At 53.4% G+C, this 22274-nt stretch overlaps 1 protein-coding gene across 1 annotated transcript in view; it reads right to left on the bottom strand.

Annotated features, from left to right (window-relative positions):
- DNAH2 (dynein axonemal heavy chain 2) overlaps positions 1-22274 on the bottom strand; it is a 253646-nt gene that overhangs the window by 106981 nt on the left and 124391 nt on the right. Inside the window, exons 22-26 of the mRNA XM_075346717.1 lie at positions 4793-4949; positions 3632-3806; positions 3388-3551; positions 2831-2992; positions 2308-2411 (exon numbers count right to left, since the gene is read on the bottom strand). Of these exons, the coding sequence (XP_075202832.1) occupies positions 2308-2411; positions 2831-2992; positions 3388-3551; positions 3632-3806; positions 4793-4949 (762 nt within the window). The remainder of the gene's footprint in view (positions 1-2307; positions 2412-2830; positions 2993-3387; positions 3552-3631; positions 3807-4792; positions 4950-22274) is intronic.

A 22274-nucleotide genomic window follows, 5' to 3' on the forward strand; every position in this document is an offset into this window, starting at 1 on the left:
CTCCATACAGGATGTGAGGAGTGTGTGCTGAAGAATGTACCAAAATCCACCTGAGCAATGCAGGTGACTAGTGTCTCCATACAGGATGTGAGGAGTGTGTGTGGAAGAATGGGCCAGAATCCACCTGAGCAATGCAGGTGACTAGTGTCTCCATACAGGATGTGAGGAGTGTGTGCGGAGGAAGAATGGGCCAAAATCCACCTGAGCAATGCAGGTGACTAGTGTCTCCATACAGGATGTGAGGAGTGTGTGTGGAAGAATGGGCCAAAATCCACCTGAGCAATGCAGGCGACTAGTGTCTCCATACAGGATGTGAGGAGTGTGTGCGGAAGAATGGGCCAAAATCCACCTGAGCAATGCAGGAGACCAGTGTCTCCATACAGGATGTGAGGAGTGTGTGCGGAAGAATGGACCAAAATCCACCTGAGCAATGCAGGCGACTAGTGTCTCCATACAGGATGTGAGGAGTGTGTGCGGAAGAGTGGGCCAAAATCCACCTGAGCAATGCAGGCGACTAGTGTCTCCATACAGGATGTGAGGAGTGTGTGCAGAAGAATGGGCCAGAATCCACCTGAGCAATGCAGGCGACTAGTGTCTCCATACAGGATGTGAGGAGTGTGTGTGGAAGAATGGGCCAAAATCCACCTGAGCAATGCAGGCGACTAGTGTCTCCATACAGGATGTGAGGAGTGTGTGCGGAAGAATGGGCCAGAATCCACCTGAGCAATGCAGGCGACTAGTGTCTCCATACAGGATGTGAGGAGTGTGTGTGGAAGAATGGGCCAAAATCCACCCGAGCAATGCAGGCGACTAGTGTCTCCATACAGGATGTGAGAGGTGTGTGCGGAAGAATGGGCCAAAATCCACCTGAGCAATGCAGGCGACTAGTGTCTCCATACAGGATGTGAGGAGAGTGTTCGGAAGAATGGGACAAAATCCACCTGAGCAATGCAGGCGACTAGTGTCTCCATACAGGATGTGAGGAGTGTGTGCGGAAGAATGGGCCAGAATCCACCTGAGCAATGCAGGTGACTAGTGTCTCCATACAGGATGTGAGGAGTGTGTGTGGAAGAATGGGCCAAAATCCACCTGAGCAATGCAGGCGACTAGTGTCTCCATACAGGATGAGAGGAGTGTGTGCGGAAGAATGGGCCAAAATCCACCTGAGCAATGCAGGCGACTAGTGTCTCCATACAGGATGTGAGGAGTGTGTGCGGAAGAATGGGCCAAAATCCACCTGAGCAATGCAGGGACTAGTGTCTCCATACAGGATGTGAGGAGGGTGTGCGGAAGAATGGGACAAAATCCACCTGAGCAATGCAGGCGACTAGTGTCTCCATACAGGATGTGAGGAGTGTGTGCGGAAGAATGGGACAAAATCCACCTGAGCAATGCAGGCGACTAGTGTCTCCATACAGGATGTGAGGAGTGTGTATGGAAGAATGGGACAAAATCCACCTGAGCAATGCAGGCGACCAGTGTCTCCATACAGGATGTGAGGAGTGTGTGCGGAAGAATGGGCCAGAATCCACCTGAGCAATGCAGGCGACTAGTGTCTCCATACAGGATGTGAGGAGTGTGTGCGGAAGAATGGGCCAGAATCCACCTGAGCAATGCAGGGACTAGTGTCTCCATACAGGATGTGAGGAGTGTGTGTGGAAGAATGGGCCAAACTCCACCTGAGCAATGCAGGCGACTAGTGTCTCCATACAGGATGTGAGGAGTGTGTGCGGAAGAAGGGGCCAGAATCCACCTGAGCAATGCAGGGACTAGTGTCTCCATACAGGATGTGAGGAGTGTGTGCGGAAGAATGGGCCAGAATCCACCTGAGCAATGCAGGTGACTAGTGTCTCCATACAGGATGTGAGGAGTGTGTGCGGAAGAATGGGCCAGAATCCACCTGAGCAATGCAGGCGACTAGTGTCTCCATACAGGATGTGAGGAGTGTGTGCGGAAGAATGGACCAAAATCCACCTGAGCAATGCAGGTGACTAGTGTCTCCATACAGGATGTGAGGAGTGTGTGCGGAAGAATGGACCAAAATCCACCTGAGCAATGCAGGTGACTAGTGTCTCCATACAGGAGGCGTCTGGAAGCTTCATCACCAACAAAATACATTTCAGTGACGTGTTCAATACTTTTTCCCTGTGTTATTTCTCATTATTACTCATCACCACATTTATGGATATCTAAAAAAAAACTACAGGGGCTTTGGCACCAAGTGAACGCTGTGGCCCCTCTATTACTAGGACATGTGGGGGTCCCCGAGGTTGGACCCCCTTTTAGTACTGATAGTAGCGGTGATACCTCTCCCGTAAGGCGGGGTTCCTCAGGTCCACGATTAGCGGCAGGGTTCTCTTGAATTGGTCGATGCGGATCCTCGACGTCTCCACCACATCCCAGTTCTTGTCCTGTGCAGACAGTGGGATTATGTGCGGCTTACGCCCGGTCCTCCAGTACTTATTCTCGTCATATATCCTACACAGCGCCCCCTATGCTTGGTGTCTGGCACTACAGTAACAATGCTGCATCCCCTGTAAGGCTGCACCAGACACGGCCCATTACTGCGGCTCCCGGCATCTGACAGCATAGGAGCTCTCCATGGATGTGGCCTCCTGGTGAGAAGCCCCCGGCACTCAGACAATCTCAAGTATAATCTGGGGTCACTATTCTGGGACCTGGGGACTGTGAGGCCACTTATGACTGGGCAGCCATCAAACACTGGACATCCCTGTGGTCTTCACAATAACATAGGGACCCCCCTGATTTGCTCTAAGTGTCCTATAATGTCATACACTCGGCCTGAGAGACCACTCCAGAGGACCCTCACCTTCAGCTCCCGGCTGAGCTTGACAAGCCTCCTGTACAGACCTTGTGCCGTGTTCTCCATCACCTCGGTCTGCAGGGTGAGGAAGCGGCCGCTCTTCCACTCACCCCAGTTCTGCTCCCACTCTTTGGTGGCTTCCCACACCAGCTGCAGCGAGTCCAGGTCCTGTAAGAAGGGGGAAGTGAGGACACCGGTAGGACATGACAGGGGCAGTGAGGACGCCGGTAGGACATGACAGGGGCAGTGAGGACGCCGGTAGGACATGACAGGGGCAGTGAGGACACCGGTGGGACATGACAGGGGCAGTGAGGACACCGGTAGGACATGACAGGGGCAGTGAGGACGCCGGTAAGACATGACAGGGGCAGTGAGGACGCCGGTAGGACATGACAGGGGCAGTGAGGACACCGGTAGAACATGACAGGGGCAGTGAGGACGCCGGTAGGACCTGACAGGGGCAGTGAGGACGCCGGTAGGACATGACAGGGGCAGTGAGGACGCCGGTAGGACCTGACAGGACGCTGTGAGGTCTGCCGTGCCTCAATGCCCCCCTCACCCACCTTCTCCAGGGCCTGGATTTCCTTGGAGCTGGGCTGCTCGATCTTGAACATGCTCAGCCCGGAGCGCAGGGTGCTCTCCTCCTCCTTCAGGACATCCATCATATCCCGGAAGGTGGCGATCAGCTCCAGCGCCGGATCGCAGCCCACAGAGCTGGAGAATGGACCTGGGAGGAGATGACATGATATAGGTTCTCCTTCCAGGAGACGAGTGGAGTCGGGTCAGGGTGGGAGCGCTCCTCCTCACCTCTGTCAGCGAATTCCTCCAGGAGGGAGCGGGACTTCTTCTTGAACTCGTCGGCCGTGTGGATGAGGCCGGTTTTGAACTTCTCTTTGGCCTTCTTCAGAATGGCCTCGCCGTCTATCAGGCTCTGCTGGAAGGACAGCCAGGCCTTGTTCAGGGAGTCCAACGTCTGCAGGACCTGCGACAAACGGAAGACTTCACTACAAGCAGTCAATTGAGAATAGACACTTCAGAGCTGCATTCACAGTTCTGCTGGCTTCCACTTTAGGTTTCCCTTGTCTGCGCAGAGAATAGCCAATGGCGGTGCATGGTGGGTGATGCAGATGGTATAAGACAGAGTTATTTTGTTATAGGGGGTTTTCCATTGTCAAAAAAGTGGATCCCAAAAGCTATTACACACCTAAAATCACAGATGGAGCAGGTGCTCACCCTCCCCGAGGTCCAGGGCGACTCTTCATCACAGCTCGGGTCTCAGTGCTTTGGCTGCAGCGCTGATGTCACGTCAACAGAGCGAATCACTGCGCAGCCGTTGATCTCCGTGATTGGCTGCAGCAGTAATGTGACGTCAACAGAGCGATTCACTACACAGATATTGATTTTAGTGATTGGCTGCAGTGGTGATGTGACATCTACAAAGCGAATCACTGTGCAGCCGTGTTTATCTTAGTGATTGGCTGCAGAGGTGATGTCACGTCAACAGAGCAAATCACACTGCTCAGACATTGATCTTAGTGATTGTCTGCAGGGATGATGCGATGTCAGCGCTGCAGCCAGTAGACGGGTGAAGGAGCAACAGCTGGGGAACCGGTACTGGACCCTGGGGAGGTTGAGCACCTGCTCCGCTTCTAATGCTTGCTATAGTAAAAAGTTTGGGGTGTACCTTCCCCAAAGTGGGACCCCTTTACAATAAGTCGATGGTAAAAAACTGTCCTCTCACTGGGACCCCCAGAGGCCGCAGTCACCTCCTGTGTAATCTGGCAGCCGGTGTCTGATTTTCCTGCAGCGCCTCCAGAGGCGAAGTGAGGCATTACAGCGCAGCGCATGGAGCACTGCCGCTTTGTAATGGGGGACACAAGTGTTTGCCACCTGTGGGGTCCTATAGATGATACGTGTAGGGCCTGGAGTGCCCCTTTAAGCCTGCGCGTGTGACTGACTGATACTCACAGACTCCTCCACAAACACCTCATATTTCTTGAGGATTTCAAACTGGTCGTGGATCGGGAGGATCTGACCCTCGGTCCTGGAGAGATCGCTCTGAAGGGTGTCGTATAGGGCGAGGCTCCGGGACAGCTCCTCCAGCGTCTGCGGGGGCTTCACCACACTACGGGGGGAAGGACAAGAGGCAAATCAGAGACACAAAGCTACAAAGGAGCGGACTAACATCTCAGAGATCTGCTGCACCGACACACTGTAACAGAAGAGAGGCTGCTCCCAACACGGCATCATTTATACTGCCGCTGAGACGAAAAAGCTACATCATACCTTCTCCTCTAGTCACATCCAGAGCTGCATTTAGAATTCTGCTGTACACAGCTTATGTAGTGAATACTCATAACTAGTGATGAGCAGGCACTACTATGCTCAGGTGCTCAGTACTCGTAACTAGTGATGAGCGGGCACTACCATGCTCGGGTGCTCAGTACTGGTAACTAGTGATGAGCGGGCACTACCATGCTCGGGTGCTCAGTACTGGTAACTAGTGATGAGTGGGCACTACCATGCTCGGGTGCTCAGTACTGGTAACTAGTGATGAGCGGGCACTACCATGCTCGGGTGCTCAGTACTGGTAACTAGTGATGAGTGGGCACTACCATGCTCGGATACTCAGTACTGGTAACTAGTGATGAGCGGGCACTACCATGCTCAGGTGCTCAGTACTGGTAACTAGTGATGAGTGGGCACTACCATGCTCAGGTGCTCAGTACTGGTAACTAGTGATGAGTGGGCACTACCATGCTCAGGTGCTCAGTACTGGTAACTAGTGATGAGCGGGCACTACCATGCTCGGGTGCTCAGTACTGGTAACTAGTGATGAGCGGGCACTACCATGCTCGGGTGCTCAGTACTGGTAACTAGTGATGAGCGGGCACTACCATGCTCGGGTGCTCAGTACTGGTAACTAGTGATGAGCGGGCACTACCATGCTCGGGTGCTCAGTACTGGTAACTAGTGATGAGCGGGCACTACCATGCTCGGGTGCTCAGTACTGGTAACTAGTGATGAGCAGGCACTACCATGCTCGGGTGCTCAGTACTGGTAACTGGTGATGAGCGGGCACTACCATGCTCGGGTGCTCAGTACTTGTAAATAGTGATGAGCGGGCACTACCATGCTCGGGTGCTCAGTACTGGTAACTAGTGATGAGCGAGCACTACCATACTCAGGTGCTCAGTACTCGTAACTAGTGATGAGTGAGCACTACCATGCTCGGGTGCTCAGTACTGGTAACTAGTGATGAGCGGGCACTACCATGCTCGGGAGCTCAGTACTCCTAACTAGTGATGAGTGGGCACTACCATGCTCAGGTGCTCAGTACTCGTAACTAGTGATGAGCGGACACTACCATGCTCGGGTGCTCAGTACTGGTAACTAGTGATGAGTGGGCACTACCATGCACAGGTGCTCAGTACTGGTAACTAGTGATGAGTGGGCACTACCATGCTCAGGTGCTCAGTACTGGTAACTAGTGATGAGCGGGCACTACCATGCTCGGGTGCTCAGTACTGGTAACTAGTGATGAGCGGGCACTACCATGCTCGGGTGCTCAGTACTGGTAACTAGTGATGAGCGGGCACTACCATGCTCGGGTGCTCAGTACTCGTAACTAGTGATGAGCGGGCACTACCATGCTCGGGTGCTCAGTACTGGTAACTAATGATGAGCGGGCACTACTATGCTCGGGTGCTCAGTACTGGTAACTAGTGATGAGCGGGCACTACCATACTCGGGTGCTCAGTACTGGTAACTAGTGATGAGCGGGCACTACCATGCTCGGGTGCTCAGTACTCGTAACTAGTGATGAGCGGGCACTACCATGCTCAGGTGCTCAGTACTCGTAACTAGTGATGAGCGGGCACTACCATGCTCAGGTGCTCAGTACTCGTAACTAGTGATGAGCGGGCACTACCATGCTCAGGTGCTCAGTACTCGTAACTAGTGATGAGCGGGCACTACCATGCTCAGGTGCTCAGTACTCGTAACTAGTGATGAGTGGGCACTACCATGCTCAGGTGCTCAGTACTTGTAACTAGTGAAGACTGAGCACTACCATGCTCGAGTGCTCGTACCTAGTGATGAGTGGGCACTACCATGCTCGGGTGCTCTGTACTGGTAATTAGTGATGAGCAGGCACTACCATGCTCGGGCGCTCAGTACTCGTAACTAGTGATGAGCGGGCACTACCATGCTCAGGTGCTCAGTACTGGTAACTAGTGATGAGCGGGCACTACCATGCTCGGGTGCTCAGTACTCGTAACTAGTGATGAGCGGGCACTACCATGCTCAGGTGCTCAGTACTGGTAACTAGTAATGAGCGGGCACTACCATGCTCAGGGGCTCAGTACTGGTAACTAGTGATGAGCGGGCACTACTATGCTCGGGTGCTTGGTACTTGTAACTAGTGATGAGTGAGCACTACCATGCTCAGGTGCTCAGTACTGGTAACTAGTAATGAGCGGGCACTACCATGCTCAGGGGCCCAGTACTGGTAACTAGTGATGAGCGGGCACTACCATGCTCAGGTGCTCAGTACTGGTAACTAGTGATGAGCGGGCACTACCATGCTCAGGTGCTCAGTACTGGTAACTAGTGATGAGCGGGCACTACCATGCTCAGGTGCTCAGTACTGGTAACTAGTGATGAGCGGGCATTACCATGCTCGGGTGCTCAGTACTGGTAACTAGTGATGAGCGGGCACTACTATGCTCGGGTGCTTGGTACTTGTAACTAGTGATGAGTGAGCACTACCATGCTCAGGTGCTCAGTACTGGTAACTAGTAATGAGCGGGCACTACCATGCTCAGGGGCTCAGTACTGGTAACTAGTGATGAGCGGGCACTACCATGCTCAGGTGCTCAGTACTGGTAACTAGTAATGAGCGGGCACTACCATGCTCAGGGGCTCAGTACTGGTAACTAGTGATGAGCGGGCACTACCATGCTCAGGTGCTCAGTACTGGTAACTAGTGATGAGCGGGCACTACCATGCTCGGGTGCTCAGTACTCGTAACTAGTGATGAGCGGGCACTACCATGCTCGGGTGCTCAGTACTGGTAACTAGTGATGAGCGGGCACTACCATGCTCGGGTGCTTGGTACTTGTAACTAGTGATGAGTGAGCACTACCATGCTCAGGTGCTCAGTACTGGTAACTAGTGATGAGTGAGCACTACCATGCTCGGGTGCTCAGTACTGGTAACTAGTGATGAGCGGGCACTACCATGCTCAGGTGCTCAGTACTGGTAAATAGTGATGAGTGGGCACTACCATGCTCAGGTGCTCAGAACTGGTAACTAGGGATGAGCGGGCACTACCATGCTCGGGTGCTCAGTACTCGTAACTAGTGATGAGCAGGCACTACCATGCTCAGGTGCTCAGTACTCGTAACTAGTGATGAGCGGGCACTACCATGCTCGGGTGCTCAGTACTGGTAACTAGTGATGAGCGGGCACTACCATGCTGGGGTGCTTGGTACTTGTAACTAGTGATGAGTGAGCACTACCATGCTCAGGTGCTCAGTACTGGTAACTAGTGATGAGTGAGCACTACCATGCTCGGGTGCTCAGTACTGGTAACTGGTGATGAGTGGGCACTACCATGCTCAGGTGCTCAGTACTGGTAAATAGTGATGAGTGGGCACTACCATGCTCGGGTGCTCAGTACTGGTAACTAGTGATGAGCGGGCACTACCATGCTCAGGTGCTCAGTACTCGTAACTAGTGATGAGCGGGCACTACCATGCTCAGGTGCTCAGTACTGGTAAATAGTGATGAGTGGGCACTACCATGCTCAGGTGCTCAGTACTCGTAACTAGTGAGCACCTGAGCATGGTAGTGCCCGCTTATCATTAGTTACGAGTACTGAGCACCCGAGCATGGTAGTGCCCGCTCATCACTAGTTACGAGTACGGAGCACTCGAGCATGGTAGTGCCCGCTCATCACTAGTTACGAGTACTGGGCACCTGAGCATGGTAGTGCCCGCTCATCACTAGTTACGAGTACTGAGCACCCGAGCATGGTAGTGCCCGCTCATCAGTAGTTACGAGTACTGAGCACCCGAGCATGGTAGTGTCCGCTCATCACTAGTTACCAGTACTGAGCACCCGAGCATGGTAGTGCCCGCTCATCACTAGTTATCAGTACTGAGCACCCGAGCATGGTAGTGCCCGCTCATCACTAGTTACCAGTACTGAGCACCCGAGCATGGTAGTGCCCGCTCATCACTAGTTACCAGTACTGAGCACCCGAGCATGGTAGTGCCCGCTCATCACTAGTTACCAGTACTGAGCACCCGAGCATGGTAGTGCCCGCTCATCACTAGTTACCAGTACTGAGCACCCAAGCATGGCAGTGCCCGCTCATCACTAGTTACCAGTACAGAGCACCTGAGCATGGTAGTGCCCGCTCATCACTAGTTACCAGTACTGAGCACCTGAGCATGGTAGTGCCCGCTCATCACTAGTTACCAGTACTGAGCACCCGAGCATGGTAGTGCCCGCTCATCACTAGTTACCAGTACTGAGCACCTGAGCATGGTAGTGCCCGCTCATCACTAGTTACCAGTACTGAGCACCCGAGCATGGTAGTGCCCGCTCATCACTAGTTACCAGTACTGAGCACCCGAGCATGGTAGTGCCCGCTCATCACTAGTTACCAGTACTGAGCACCTGAGCATGGTAGTGCCCGCTCATCACTAGTTACCAGTACTGAGCACCCGAGCATGGTAGTGCCCGCTCATCACTAGTTACCAGTACTGAGCACCTGAGCATGGTAGTGCCCGCTCATCACTAGTTACCAGTACTGAGCACCCGAGCATGGTAGTGCCCGCTCATCACTAGTTATCAGTACTGAGCACCCGAGCATGGTAGTGCCCGCTCATCACTAGTTACCAGTACTGAGCACCCGAGCATGGTAGTGCCCGCTCATCACTAGTTACGAGTACAGAGCACCCGAGCATGGTAGTGCCCGCTCATCACTAGTTACCAGTACTGAGCACCCGAGCATGGTAGTGCCCGCTCATCACTAGTTACCAGTACTGAGCACCCGAGCATGGTAGTGCCCGCTCATCACTAGTTACCAGTACTGACCACCCGAGCATGGTAGTGCCCGCTCATCATTAGTTACGAGTACTGAGCACCCGAGCATGGTAGTGTCCACTCATCACTAGTTACCAGTACTGAGCACCCGAGCATGGTAGTGCCCGCTCATCACTAGTTACCAGTACTGAGCACCTGAGCATGGTAGTGCCTGCTCATCACTAGTTACGGGTACTGAGCACCCGAGCATGGTAGTGTCCACTCATCACTAGTTACCAGTACTGAGCACCCGAGCATGGTAGTGCCCGCTCATCACTAGTTACCAGTACTAAGCACCCGAGCATGGTAGTGCCCGCTCATCACTAGTTACCAGTACTGAGCACCTGAGCATGGTAGTGCCCGCTCATCACTAGTTACCAGTACTGAGCACCCGAGCATGGTAGTGCCCGCTCATGACTAGTTACCAGTACTGAGCACCCGAGCATGGTAGTGCCCGCTCATCACTAGTTACCAGTACTGAGCACCCGAGCATGGTAGTGCCCGCTCATCACTAGTTACCAGTACTGAGCACCTGAGCATGGTAGTGTCCACTCATCACTAGTTACGAGTACTGAGCACCCGAGCATGGTAGTGCCCGCTCATCACTAGTTACGAGTACTGAGCACCCGAGCATGGTAGTGCCCGCTCATCACTAGTTACCAGTACCAAGCACCCGAGCATGGTAGTGCCCGCTCATCACTAGTTACGAGTACTGAGCACCCGAGCATTGTAGTGCCCGCTCATCACTAGTTACCACTACTGAGCACCCGAGCATGGTAGTGCCCGCTCATCACTAGTTACCAGTACCAAGCACCCGAGCATGGTAGTGCCCGCTCATCACTAGTTACCACTACTGAGCACCCGAGCATGGTAGTGCCCGCTCATAACTAGTTACGAGTACTGAGCACCCGAGCATGGTAGTGCCCGCTCATCACTAGTTACCAGTACCAAGCACCCGAGCATGGTAGTGCCCGCTCATCACTAGTTACCACTACTGAGCACCCGAGCATGGTAGTGCCCGCTCATCACTAGTTACCAGTACTGAGCACCCGAGCATGGTAGTGCCCGCTCATCACTAGTTACCAGTACTGAGCACCCGAGCATGGTAGTGCCCGCTCATCACTAGTTACCAGTACTGAGCACCCGAGCATGGTAGTGCCCGCTCATCACTAGTTACCAGTACTGAGGACCCGAGCATGGTAGTGCCCGCTCATCACTAGTTACCAGTACTGAGCACCCGAGCATGGTAGTGCCCGCTCATCACTAGTTACCAGTACTGAGGACCCGAGCATGGTAGTGCCCGCTCATCACTAGTTACCACTACTGAGCACCCGAGCATGGTAGTGCCCGCTCATCACTAGTTACCAGTACTGAGCACCCGAGCATGGTAGTGCCCGCTCATCACTAGTTACCAGTACTGAGCACCTGAGCATGGTAGTGCCCGCTCATCACTAGTTACCAGTACTGAGTACCCGAGCATGGCAGTGCCCGCTCATCACTAGTTACCAGTACTGACCACCCGAGCATGGTAGTGCCCGCTCATCACTAGTTACCAGTACTGAGTACCCGAGCATGGCAGTGCCCGCTCATCACTAGTTACCAGTACTGAGTACCCGAGCATGGCAGTGCCCGCTCATCACTAGTTACCAGTACTGAGCACCCGAGCATGGTAGTGCCCGCTCATCACTAGTTACCAGTACTGAGTACCCGAGCATGGCAGTGCCCGCTCATCACTAGTTACCAGTACTGAGTACCTGAGCATGGCAGTGCCCGCTCATCACTAGTTACCAGTACTGAGTACCTGAGCATGGCAGTGCCCGCTCATCACTAGTTACCAGTACTGACCACCCGAGCATGGTAGTGCCCGCTCATCACTAGTTATCAGTACGGAGCACCCGAGCATGGTAGTGCCCGCTCATCACTAGTTACCAGTACTGAGCACCTGAGCATGGTAGTGCCCGCTCATCACTAGTTACCAGTACTGAGCACCCGAGCATGGTAGTGCCCGCTCATCACTAGTTACCAGTACTGAGTACCCGAGCATGGCAGTGCCCGCTCATCACTAGTTACCAGTACTGAGTACCTGAGCATGGCAGTGCCCGCTCATCACTAGTTACCACTACTGAGTACCTGAGCATGGCAGTGCCCGCTCATCACTAGTTACCAGTACTGACCACCCGAGCATGGTAGTGCCCGCTCATCACTAGTTACCAGTACGGAGCACCCGAGCATGGTAGTGCCCGCTCATCACTAGTTACCAGTACTGAGCACCTGAGCATGGTAGTGCCCACTCATCACTAGTTACCAGTACTGAGCACCTGAGCATGGTAGTGCCCGCTCATCACTAGTTACCAGTACTGAGCACCCGAGCATGGTAGTGCCCGCTCATCACTAGTTACCAGTACTGAGCACCCGAGCATGGTAGTGCCCGCTCATCACTAGTTACCAGTACTGAGCACCTGAGCATGGTAGTGCTCGCTCATCACTAGTTACCAGTACTGAGCACCCGAGCATGGTAGTGCTCACTCATCACTAGTTACCAGTACTGAGCACACGAGCATGGTAGTGCCCGCTCATCACTAGTTACGAGTACTGAGTACCTGAGCATGGTAGTGTCCGCTCATCACTAGTTACGAATACTGAGCACCCGAGCATGGTAGTGCCCGCTCATCACTAGTTACGAGTACTGAGCACCCGAGCATGGTAGTGCCCGCTCATCACTAGTAGTTACCAGTACTGAGCACCTGAGCATGGTAGTGCCCGCTCATCACTAGTTACCAGTACCAAGCACCCGAGCATGGTAGTGCCCGCTCATCACTAGTTACCAGTACTGACCACCCGAGCATGGTAGTGCCCGCTCATCACTAGTTACCAGTACTAAGCACCCGAGCATGGTAGTGCCCGCTCATCACTAGTTACCAGTACTGAGAACCTGAGCATGGTAGTGCCCACTCATCACTAGTTACCAGTACTGAGCACCTGAGCATGGTAGTGCCCGCTCATCACTAGTTACGAATACTGAGCACCCGAGCATGGTAGTGCCCGCTCATCACTAGTTACCAGTACTGAGCACCCGAGCATGGTAGTGCCCGCTCATCACTAGTTACGAATACTGAGCACCCGAGCATGGTAGTGCCCGCTCATCACTAGTTACCACTACTGAGCACCCGAGCATGGTAGTGCCCGCTCATCACTAGTTACCAGTACTGACCACCCGAGCATGGTAGTGCCCGCTCATCACTAGTTACCAGTACTAAGCACCCGAGCATGGTAGTGCCCGCTCATCACTAGTTACCAGTACTGAGCACCTGAGCATGGTAGTGCCCACTCATCACTAGTTACCAGTACTGAGCACCTGAGCATGGTAGTGCCCGCTCATCACTAGTTACCAGTACTGAGCACCCGAGCATGGTAGTGCCCGCTCATCACTAGTTACGAGTACAGAGCACCCGAGCATGGTAGTGCCCGCTCATCACTAGTTACCAGTACTGAGCACCCGAGCATGGTAGTGCCCACTCATCACTAGTTACCAGTACTGAGCACCCGAGCATGGTAGTGCCCGCTCATCACTAGTTACCAGTACCGAGCACCCGAGCATGGTAGTGCCCGCTCATCACTAGTTACCAGTACGGAGCACCCGAGCATGGTAGTGCCCGCTCATCACTAGTTACCAGTACTGAGCACCCGAGCATGGTAGTGCCCGCTCATCACTAGTTACCAGTACGGAGCACTCGAGCATGGTAGTGCCCGCTCATCACTAGTTACGAGTACTGAGCACCCGAGCATGGTAGTGCCCGCTCATCACTAGTTACCAGTACCAAGCACCCGAGCATGGTAGTGCCCGCTCATCACTAGTTACCAGTACCAAGCACCCGAGCATGGTAGTGCCCGCTCATCACTAGTTACCACTACTGAGCACCCGAGCATGGTAGTGCCCGCTCATCACTAGTTACCAGTACTGAGCACCCGAGCATGGTAGTGCCCGCTCATCACTAGTTACCAGTACTGAGCACCTGAGCATGGTAGTGCCCGCTCATCACTAGTTACCAGTACTGAGCACCCGAGCATGGTAGTGCCCGCTCATCACTAGTTACCAGTACTGAGCACCCGAGCATGGTAGTCCCCGCTCATCACTAGTTACCAGTACTGAGCACCTGAGCATGGTAGTGCCCGCTCATCACTAGTTACCAGTACTGAGCACCCGAGCATGGTAGTGCCCGCTCATCACTAGTTACCAGTACTGAGCACCCGAGCATGGTAGGGTCCGCTCATCACTAGTTACCAGTACTGAGCACCCGAGCATGGTAGTCTCCGCTCATCACTAGTTACCAGTACTGAGCACCTGAGCATGGTAGTGCCCGCTCATCACTAGTTACCAGTACTGAGCACCCGAGCATGGTAGTGCCCGCTCATCACTAGTTACCAGTACTGAGCACCCGAGCATGGTAGGGTCCGCTCATCACTAGTTACCAGTACTGAGCACCTGAGCATGGTAGTGCCCACTCATCACTAGTTATTAGTACTGAGCACCCGAGCATGGTAGTGCCCGCTCATCACTAGTTACCAGTACTGAGCACCTGAGCATGGTAGTGCCCGCTCATCACTAGTTACCAGTACAGAGCACCCGAGCATGGTAGTGTCCACTCATCACTAGTTACCAGTACTGAGCACCCGAGCATGGTAGTGCCCGCTCATTACTAGTTACCAGTACTGAGCACCTGAGCATGGTAGTGCCAACTCATCACTAGTTACCAGTACTGAGCACCCGAGCATGGTAGTGCCCGCTCATTACTAGTTACCAGTACTGAGCACCCGAGCATGGTAGTGCCCGCTCATCACTAGTTACCAGTACTGAGCACCCGAGCATGGTAGTGCCCGCTCATCACTAGTTACCAGTACAGAGCACCCGAGCATGGTAGTGCCCACTCATCACTAGTTACCAGTACTGAGCACCCGAGCATGGTAGTGCCCGCTCATTACTAGTTACCAGTACTGAGCACCCGAGCATGGTAGTGCCCGCTCATCACTAGTTACCAGTACTGAGCACCCGAGCATGGTAGTGCCCGCTCATCACTAGTTACCAGTACAGAGCACCCGAGCATGGTAGTGCCAGCTCATCACTAGTTATTAGTACTGAGCACCCGAGCATGGTAGTGCCTGCTCATCACTAGTTACCAGTACTGAGCACCCGAGCATGGTAGTGCCCGCTCATCACTAGTTACCAGTACTGAGCACCCGAGCATGGTAGTGCCCGCTCATCACTAGTTACCAGTACTGAGCACCCGAGCATGGTAGTGCCCGCTCATCACTAGTTACCAGTACAGAGCACCCGAGCATGGTAGTGCCAGCTCATCACTAGTTATTAGTACTGAGCACCCGAGCATGGTAGTGCCCGCTCATCACTAGTTACCAGTACTGAGCACCCGAGCATGGTAGTGCCCGCTCATCACTAGTTACCAGTACAGAGCACCCGAGCATAGTAGTGCCCCCTCATCACTAGTTACCAGTACTGAGCACCCGAGCATGGTAGTGCCCGCTCATCACTAGTTACCAGTACTGAGCACCCGAGCATAGTAGTGCCCGCTCATCACTAGTTACCAGTACTGAGCACCCGAGCATGGTAGTGCCCGCTCATCACTAGTTACCAGTACTGAGCACCCGAGCATGGTAGTGCCCGCTCATCACTAGTTACCAGTACTGAGCACCCGAGCATGGTAGTGCCCGCTCATCACTAGTTACCAGTACAGAGCACCCGAGCATGGTAGTGCCCGCTCATCACTAGTTACCAGTACTGAGCAACCGAGCATGGTAGTGCCTGCTCATCACTAGTTATTAGTACTGAGCACCCGAGCATGGTAGTGCCCGCTCATCACTAGTTACCAGTAGTGAGCACCCGAGCATGGTAGTGCCTGCTCATCACTAGTTACCAGTACTGAGCACCTGAGCATGGTAGTGCCCGCTCATCACTAGTTACGAGTACTGAGCACCCGAGCATGGTAGTGCCCGCTCATCACTAGTTACCAGTACTGAGCACCCGAGCATGGTAGTGCCCGCTCATCACTAGTTACCAGTACTGAGCACCTGAGCATGGTAGTGCTCGCTCATCACTAGTTACCAGTACTGAGCACCCGAGCATGGTAGTGCCCGCTCATCACTAGTTACCAGTACCAAGCACCCGAGCATGGTAGTGCCCGCTCATCACTAGTTACCAGTACTGAGCACCCGAGCATGGTAGTGCTCGCTCATCACTAGTTACCAGTACTGAGCACCCGAGCATGGTAGTGCTCACTCATCACTAGTTACCAGTACTGAGCACACTAGCATGGTAGTGCCCGCTCATCACTAGTTACGAGTACTGAGTACCTGAGCATGGTAGTGCCCGCTCATCACTAGTTACGAATACTGAGCACCCGAGCATGGTAGTGCCCGCTCATCACTAGTTACCAGTACCAAGCACCCGAGCATGGTAGTGCCCGCTCATCACTAGTTACCACTACTGAGCACCCGAGCATGGTAGTGCCCGCTCATCACTAGTTACCAGTACTGACCACCCGAGCATGGTAGTGCCCGCTCATCACTAGTTACCAGTACTAAGCACCCGAGCATGGTAGTGCCCGCTCATCACTAGTTACCAGTACTGAGCACCTGAGCATGGTAGTGCCCACTCATCACTAGTTACCAGTACTGAGCACCTGAGCATGGTAGTGCCCGCTCATCACTAGTTACCAGTACTGAGCACCCGAGCATGGTAGTGCCCGCTCATCACTAGTTACCAGTACTGAGCACCTGAGCATGGTAGTGCCCGCTCATCACTAGTTACCAGTACTGAGCACCCGAGTATAGTAGTGCCCGCTCATCACTAGTTACCAGTACTGAGCACCCGAGCATGGTAGTGCCCGCTCATCACTAGTTACCAGTACTGAGCACCTGAGCATGGTAGTGCCCGCTCATCACTAGTTACCAGTACTGAGCACCCGAGCATGGTAGTGCCCGCTCATCACTAGTTACCAGTACTGAGCACCTGAGCATGGTAGTGCCCGCTCATCACTAGTTACCAGTACTGAGCACCCGAGCATGGTAGTGCCCGCTCATCACTAGTTACCAGTACTGAGCACCTGAGCATGGTAGTGCTCGCTCATCACTAGTTACCAGTACTGAGCACCCGAGCATGGTAGTGCCCGCTCATCACTAGTTACCAGTACTGAGCACCCGAGCATGGTAGTGCTCACTCATCACTAGTTACCAGTACTGAGCACACGAGCATGGTAGTGCCCGCTCATCACTAGTTACGAGTACTGAGTACCTGAGCATGGTAGTGCCCGCTCATCACTAGTTATCAGTACTGAGCACCCGAGCATGGTAGTGCCCGCTCATCACTAGTTACCAGTACTGAGCAACCGAGCATGGTGGTGCCCGCTCATCACTAGTTACCAGTACTGAGCACCCGAGCATGGTAGTGCCCGCTCATCACTAGTTACCAGTACTGAGCACCCGAGCATGGTAGTGCCCGCTCATCACTAGTTATCAGTACTGAGCACCCGAGCATGGTAGTGCCCGCTCATCACTAGTTACCAGTACTGAGCACCCGAGCATGGTAGTGCCCGCTCATCACTAGTTACCAGTACTGAGCACCCAAGCATGGTAGTGCCCGCTCATCACTAGTTATCAGTACTGAGCACCCGAGCATGGTAGTGCCCGCTCATCACTAGTTACCAGTACTGAGCACCCGAGCATGGTGGTGCCCGCTCATCACTAGTTACCAGTACTGAGCACCCGAGCATGGTAGTGCCCGCTCATCACTAGTTACCAGTACTGAGCACCTGAGCATGGTAGTGCCCGCTCATCACTAGTTACCAGTACTGAGCACCCGAGCATGGTAGTGCCCGCTCATCACTAGTTACCAGTACTGAGCACCTGAGCATGGTAGTGCCCGCTCATCACTAGTTACCAGTACTGAGCACCCGAGCATGGTAGTGCCCACTCATCACTAGTTATCAGTACTGAGCACCCGAGCATGGTAGTGCCCGCTCATCACTAGTTACCAGTACTGAGCACCCGAGCATGGCAGTGCCCGCTCATCACTAGTTACGAGTACAGAGCACCCGAGCATGGTAGTGCCCGCTCATCACTAGTTACCAGTACTGAGCACCCGAGCATGGTAGTGCCCACTCATCACTAGTTACCAGTACTGAGCACCCGAGCATGGTAGTGCCCGCTCATCACTAGTTACCAGTACCGAGCACCCGAGCATGGTAGTGCCCGCTCATCACTAGTTACCAGTACGGAGCACCCGAGCATGGTAGTGCCCGCTCATCACTAGTTACCAGTACTGAGCACCCGAGCATGGTAGTGCCCGCTCATCACTAGTTACCAGTACGGAGCACTCGAGCATGGTAGTGCCCGCTCATCACTAGTTACGAGTACTGAGCACCCGAGCATGGTAGTGCCCGCTCATCACTAGTTACCAGTACCAAGCACCCGAGCATGGTAGTGCCCGCTCATCACTAGTTACCAGTACCAAGCACCCGAGCATGGTAGTGCCCGCTCATCACTAGTTACCACTACTGAGCACCCGAGCATGGTAGTGCTCGCTCATCACTAGTTACCAGTACTGAGCACCCGAGCATGGTAGTGCCCGCTCATCACTAGTTACCAGTACTGAGCACCCGAGCATGGTAGTGCCCGCTCATCACTAGTTACCAGTACTGAGCACCCGAGCATGGTAGTGCCCGCTCATCACTAGTTACCAGTACTGAGCAGCTGAGCATGGTAGTGCTCGCTCATCACTAGTTACGAGTACTGAGCACCTGAGCATGGTAGTGCCCACTCATCACTAGTTATTAGTACTGAGCACCCGAGCATGGTAGTGCCCGCTCATCACTAGTTACTAGTACTGAGCACCTGAGCATGGTAGTGCCCGCTCATCACTAGTTACGAGTACCGAGCACCCGAGCATGGTAGTGCCCGCTCATCACTAGTTACCAGTACAGAGCACCCGAGCATGGTAGTGCCCACTCATCACTAGTTACCAGTACTGAGCACCCGAGCATGGTAGTGCCCGCTCATTACTAGTTACCAGTACTGAGCACCCGAGCATGGTAGTGCCCGCTCATCACTAGTTACCAGTACTGAGCACCCGAGCATGGTAGTGCCCACTCATCACTAGTTACCAGTACAGAGCACCCGAGCATGGTAGTGCCAGCTCATCACTAGTTATTAGTACTGAGCACCCGAGCATGGTAGTGCCTGCTCATCACTAGTTACCAGTACTGAGCACCCGAGCATGGTAGTGCCCGCTCATCACTAGTTACCAGTACTGAGCACCCGAGCATGGTAGTGCCCGCTCATCACTAGTTACCAGTACAGAGCACCCGAGCATGGTAGTGCCAGCTCATCACTAGTTATTAGTACTGAGCACCCGAGCATGGTAGTGCCCGCTCATCACTAGTTACCAGTACTGAGCACCCGAGCATGGTAGTGCCCGCTCATCACTAGTTACCAGTACAGAGCACCCGAGCATAGTAGTGCCCCCTCATCACTAGTTACCAGTACTGAGCACCCGAGCATGGTAGTGCCCGCTCATCACTAGTTACCAGTACTGAGCACCCGAGCATAGTAGTGCCCGCTCATCACTAGTTACCAGTACTGAGCACCCGAGCATGGTAGTGCCCGCTCATCACTAGTTACCAGTACTGAGCACCCGAGCATGGTAGTGCCCGCTCATCACTAGTTACCAGTACAGAGCACCCGAGCATGGTAGTGCCCGCTCATCACTAGTTACCAGTACTGAGCACCCGAGCATGGTAGTGCCTGCTCATCACTAGTTATTAGTACTGAGCACCCGAGCATGGTAGTGCCCGCTCATCACTAGTTACCAGTACTGAGCACCCGAGCATGGTAGTGCCTGCTCATCACTAGTTATTAGTACTGAGCACCCGAGCATGGTAGTGCCCGCTCATCACTAGTTACCAGTACTGAGCACCCGAGCATGGTAGTGCCTGCTCATCACTAGTTACCAGTACTGAGCACCTGAGCATGGTAGTGCCCGCTCATCACTAGTTACGAGTACTGAGCACCCGAGCATGGTAGTGCCCACTCATCACTAGTTACCAGTACGGAGCACCCGAGCATGGTAGTGCCAGCTATCACTAGTTACCAGTACTGAGCACCGGAGCATGGTAGTGCCCGCTCATCACTAGTTACCAGTACTGAGCACCTGAGCATGGTAGTGCCCGCTCATCACTAGTTATTAGTACTGAGCACCCGAGCATGGTAGTGCCCGCTCATCACTAGTTACCAGTACTGAGCACCCGAGCATGGTAGTGCCCGCTCATCACTAGTTACCAGTACAGAGCACCCGAGCATGGTAGTGCCCGCTCATCACTAGTTACCAGTACTGAGCACCCGAGCATGGTAGTGCCCGCTCATCACTAGTTACCAGTACTGAGCACCTGAGCATGGTAGTGGCCGCTCATCACTAGTTACCAGTACTGAGCACCCGAGCATGGTAGTGCCCGCTCATCACTAGTTACCAGTACTGAGCACCCGAGCATGGTAGTGCTCACTCATCACTAGTTACCAGTACTGAGCACCTGAGCATGGCAGTGCCCGCTCATCAGTAGTTACGAGTACTGAGCACCTGAGCATGGTAGTGCCCGCTCATCACTAGTTACGAGTACTGAGCACCTGAGCATGGTAGTGCCCACTCATCACTAGTTACCAGTACTGAGCACCTGAGCATGGTAGTGCTTGCTCATCACTAGTTACCAGTACTGAGCACCCGAGCATGGCAGTGCCCGCTCATCACTAGTTACGAGTACTGAGCACCTGAGCATGGTAGTGCCCGCTCATCACTAGTTTCGAGTACTGAGCACCCGAGCATGGTAGTGCCCGCTCATCACTAGTTACAAGTACTGAGCACCCGAGCATGGTAGTGCCCGCTCATCACTAGTTACCAGTACTGACCACCCGAGCATGGCAGTGCCCGCTCATCACTAGTTACCAGTACTGAGCACCCGAGCATGGTAGTGCCCACTCATCACTAGTTACAAGTACCGAGCACCCGAGCATGGTAGTGCCCGCTCATCACTAGTTACCAGTACTGAGCACCCGAGCATGGTAGTGCCCGCTCATCACTATTTACCAGTACTGAGCACCCGAGCATGGTAGTGCCCGCTCATCACTATTTACCAGTACTGAGCACCCGAGCATGGTAGTGCTCGCTCATCACTAGTTACGAGTATTGAGCACCCGAGCATGGTAGTGCTCGCTCATCACTTGTTACCAGTACTGAGCACCTGAGCATGGTAGTGCCCGCTCATCACTAGTTACAAGTACTGAGCATCCGAGCATGGTAGTGCCCGCTCATCACAAGTTACAAGTACCGAGCACCCGAGCATGGTAGTGCCCGCTCATCACTAGTTACGAGCACCCGAGCATGGTAGTGCCCGCTCATCACTAGTTACGAGCACCCGAGCATGGTAAGGCTCACTCATCACTAATTATGACTTCTCCACTCATATCCGGAGCTGCAATCTGAATTCTGCTGTCATGTAGGTGTCTGCCTCTGCTGCATTGTTGGAGGAGAACAGGCAGGAGAGAGGAGAAGAAGTAGACCCAGCACCAAAAATGTATATATAAAATAAACAATCTTTTATTTCATTATTATTAAAAGGAAAGAAGGGAATTTTTTTTACTTACCGTAAATTCCTTTTCTTCTAGCTCCAATTGGGAGACCCAGACAATTGGGTGTATAGGCTATGCCTCCGGAGGCCGCACAAAGTATTACACTAAAAGTGTAAAGCCCTTCCCCTTCTGCCTATACACCCCCCGTGCTCCCACGGGCTCCTCAGTTTTGGTGCAAAAGCAAGAAGGAGGAAAAAATTATAAACTGGTTTTAAGTAAATTCAATCCGAAGGAATATCGGAGAACTGAAACCATTGAACATGAACAACATGTGTACACAAAAAAACAGGGGCGGGTGCTGGGTCTCCCAATTGGAGCTAGAAGAAAAGGAATTTACGGTAAGTAAACAAAATTCCCTTCTTCTTTGTCGCTCTATTGGGAGACCCAGACCATTGGGACGTCCAAAAGCAGTCCCTGGGTGGGTAAAATAATACCTCGTAATAGAGCCGTAAAACGGCCCCCTCTTACAGGTGGGCAACCGCCGCCTGAAGGACTCGTCTACCTAGGCTGGCATCCGCCGAAGCATAGGTATGCACCTGATAGTGCTTCGTGAAAGTGTGCAGGCTCGACCAGGTAGCCGCCTGACACACCTGCTGAGCCGTAGCCTGGTGCCTCAAAGCCCAGGACGCGCCCACGGCTCTGGTAGAATGGGCCTTCAGCCCTGAGGGAA

The sequence above is a fragment of the Anomaloglossus baeobatrachus genome, chromosome 4, assembly GCF_048569485.1.
Source record: "Anomaloglossus baeobatrachus isolate aAnoBae1 chromosome 4, aAnoBae1.hap1, whole genome shotgun sequence".
Taxonomy (NCBI): domain Eukaryota; kingdom Metazoa; phylum Chordata; class Amphibia; order Anura; family Aromobatidae; genus Anomaloglossus; species Anomaloglossus baeobatrachus.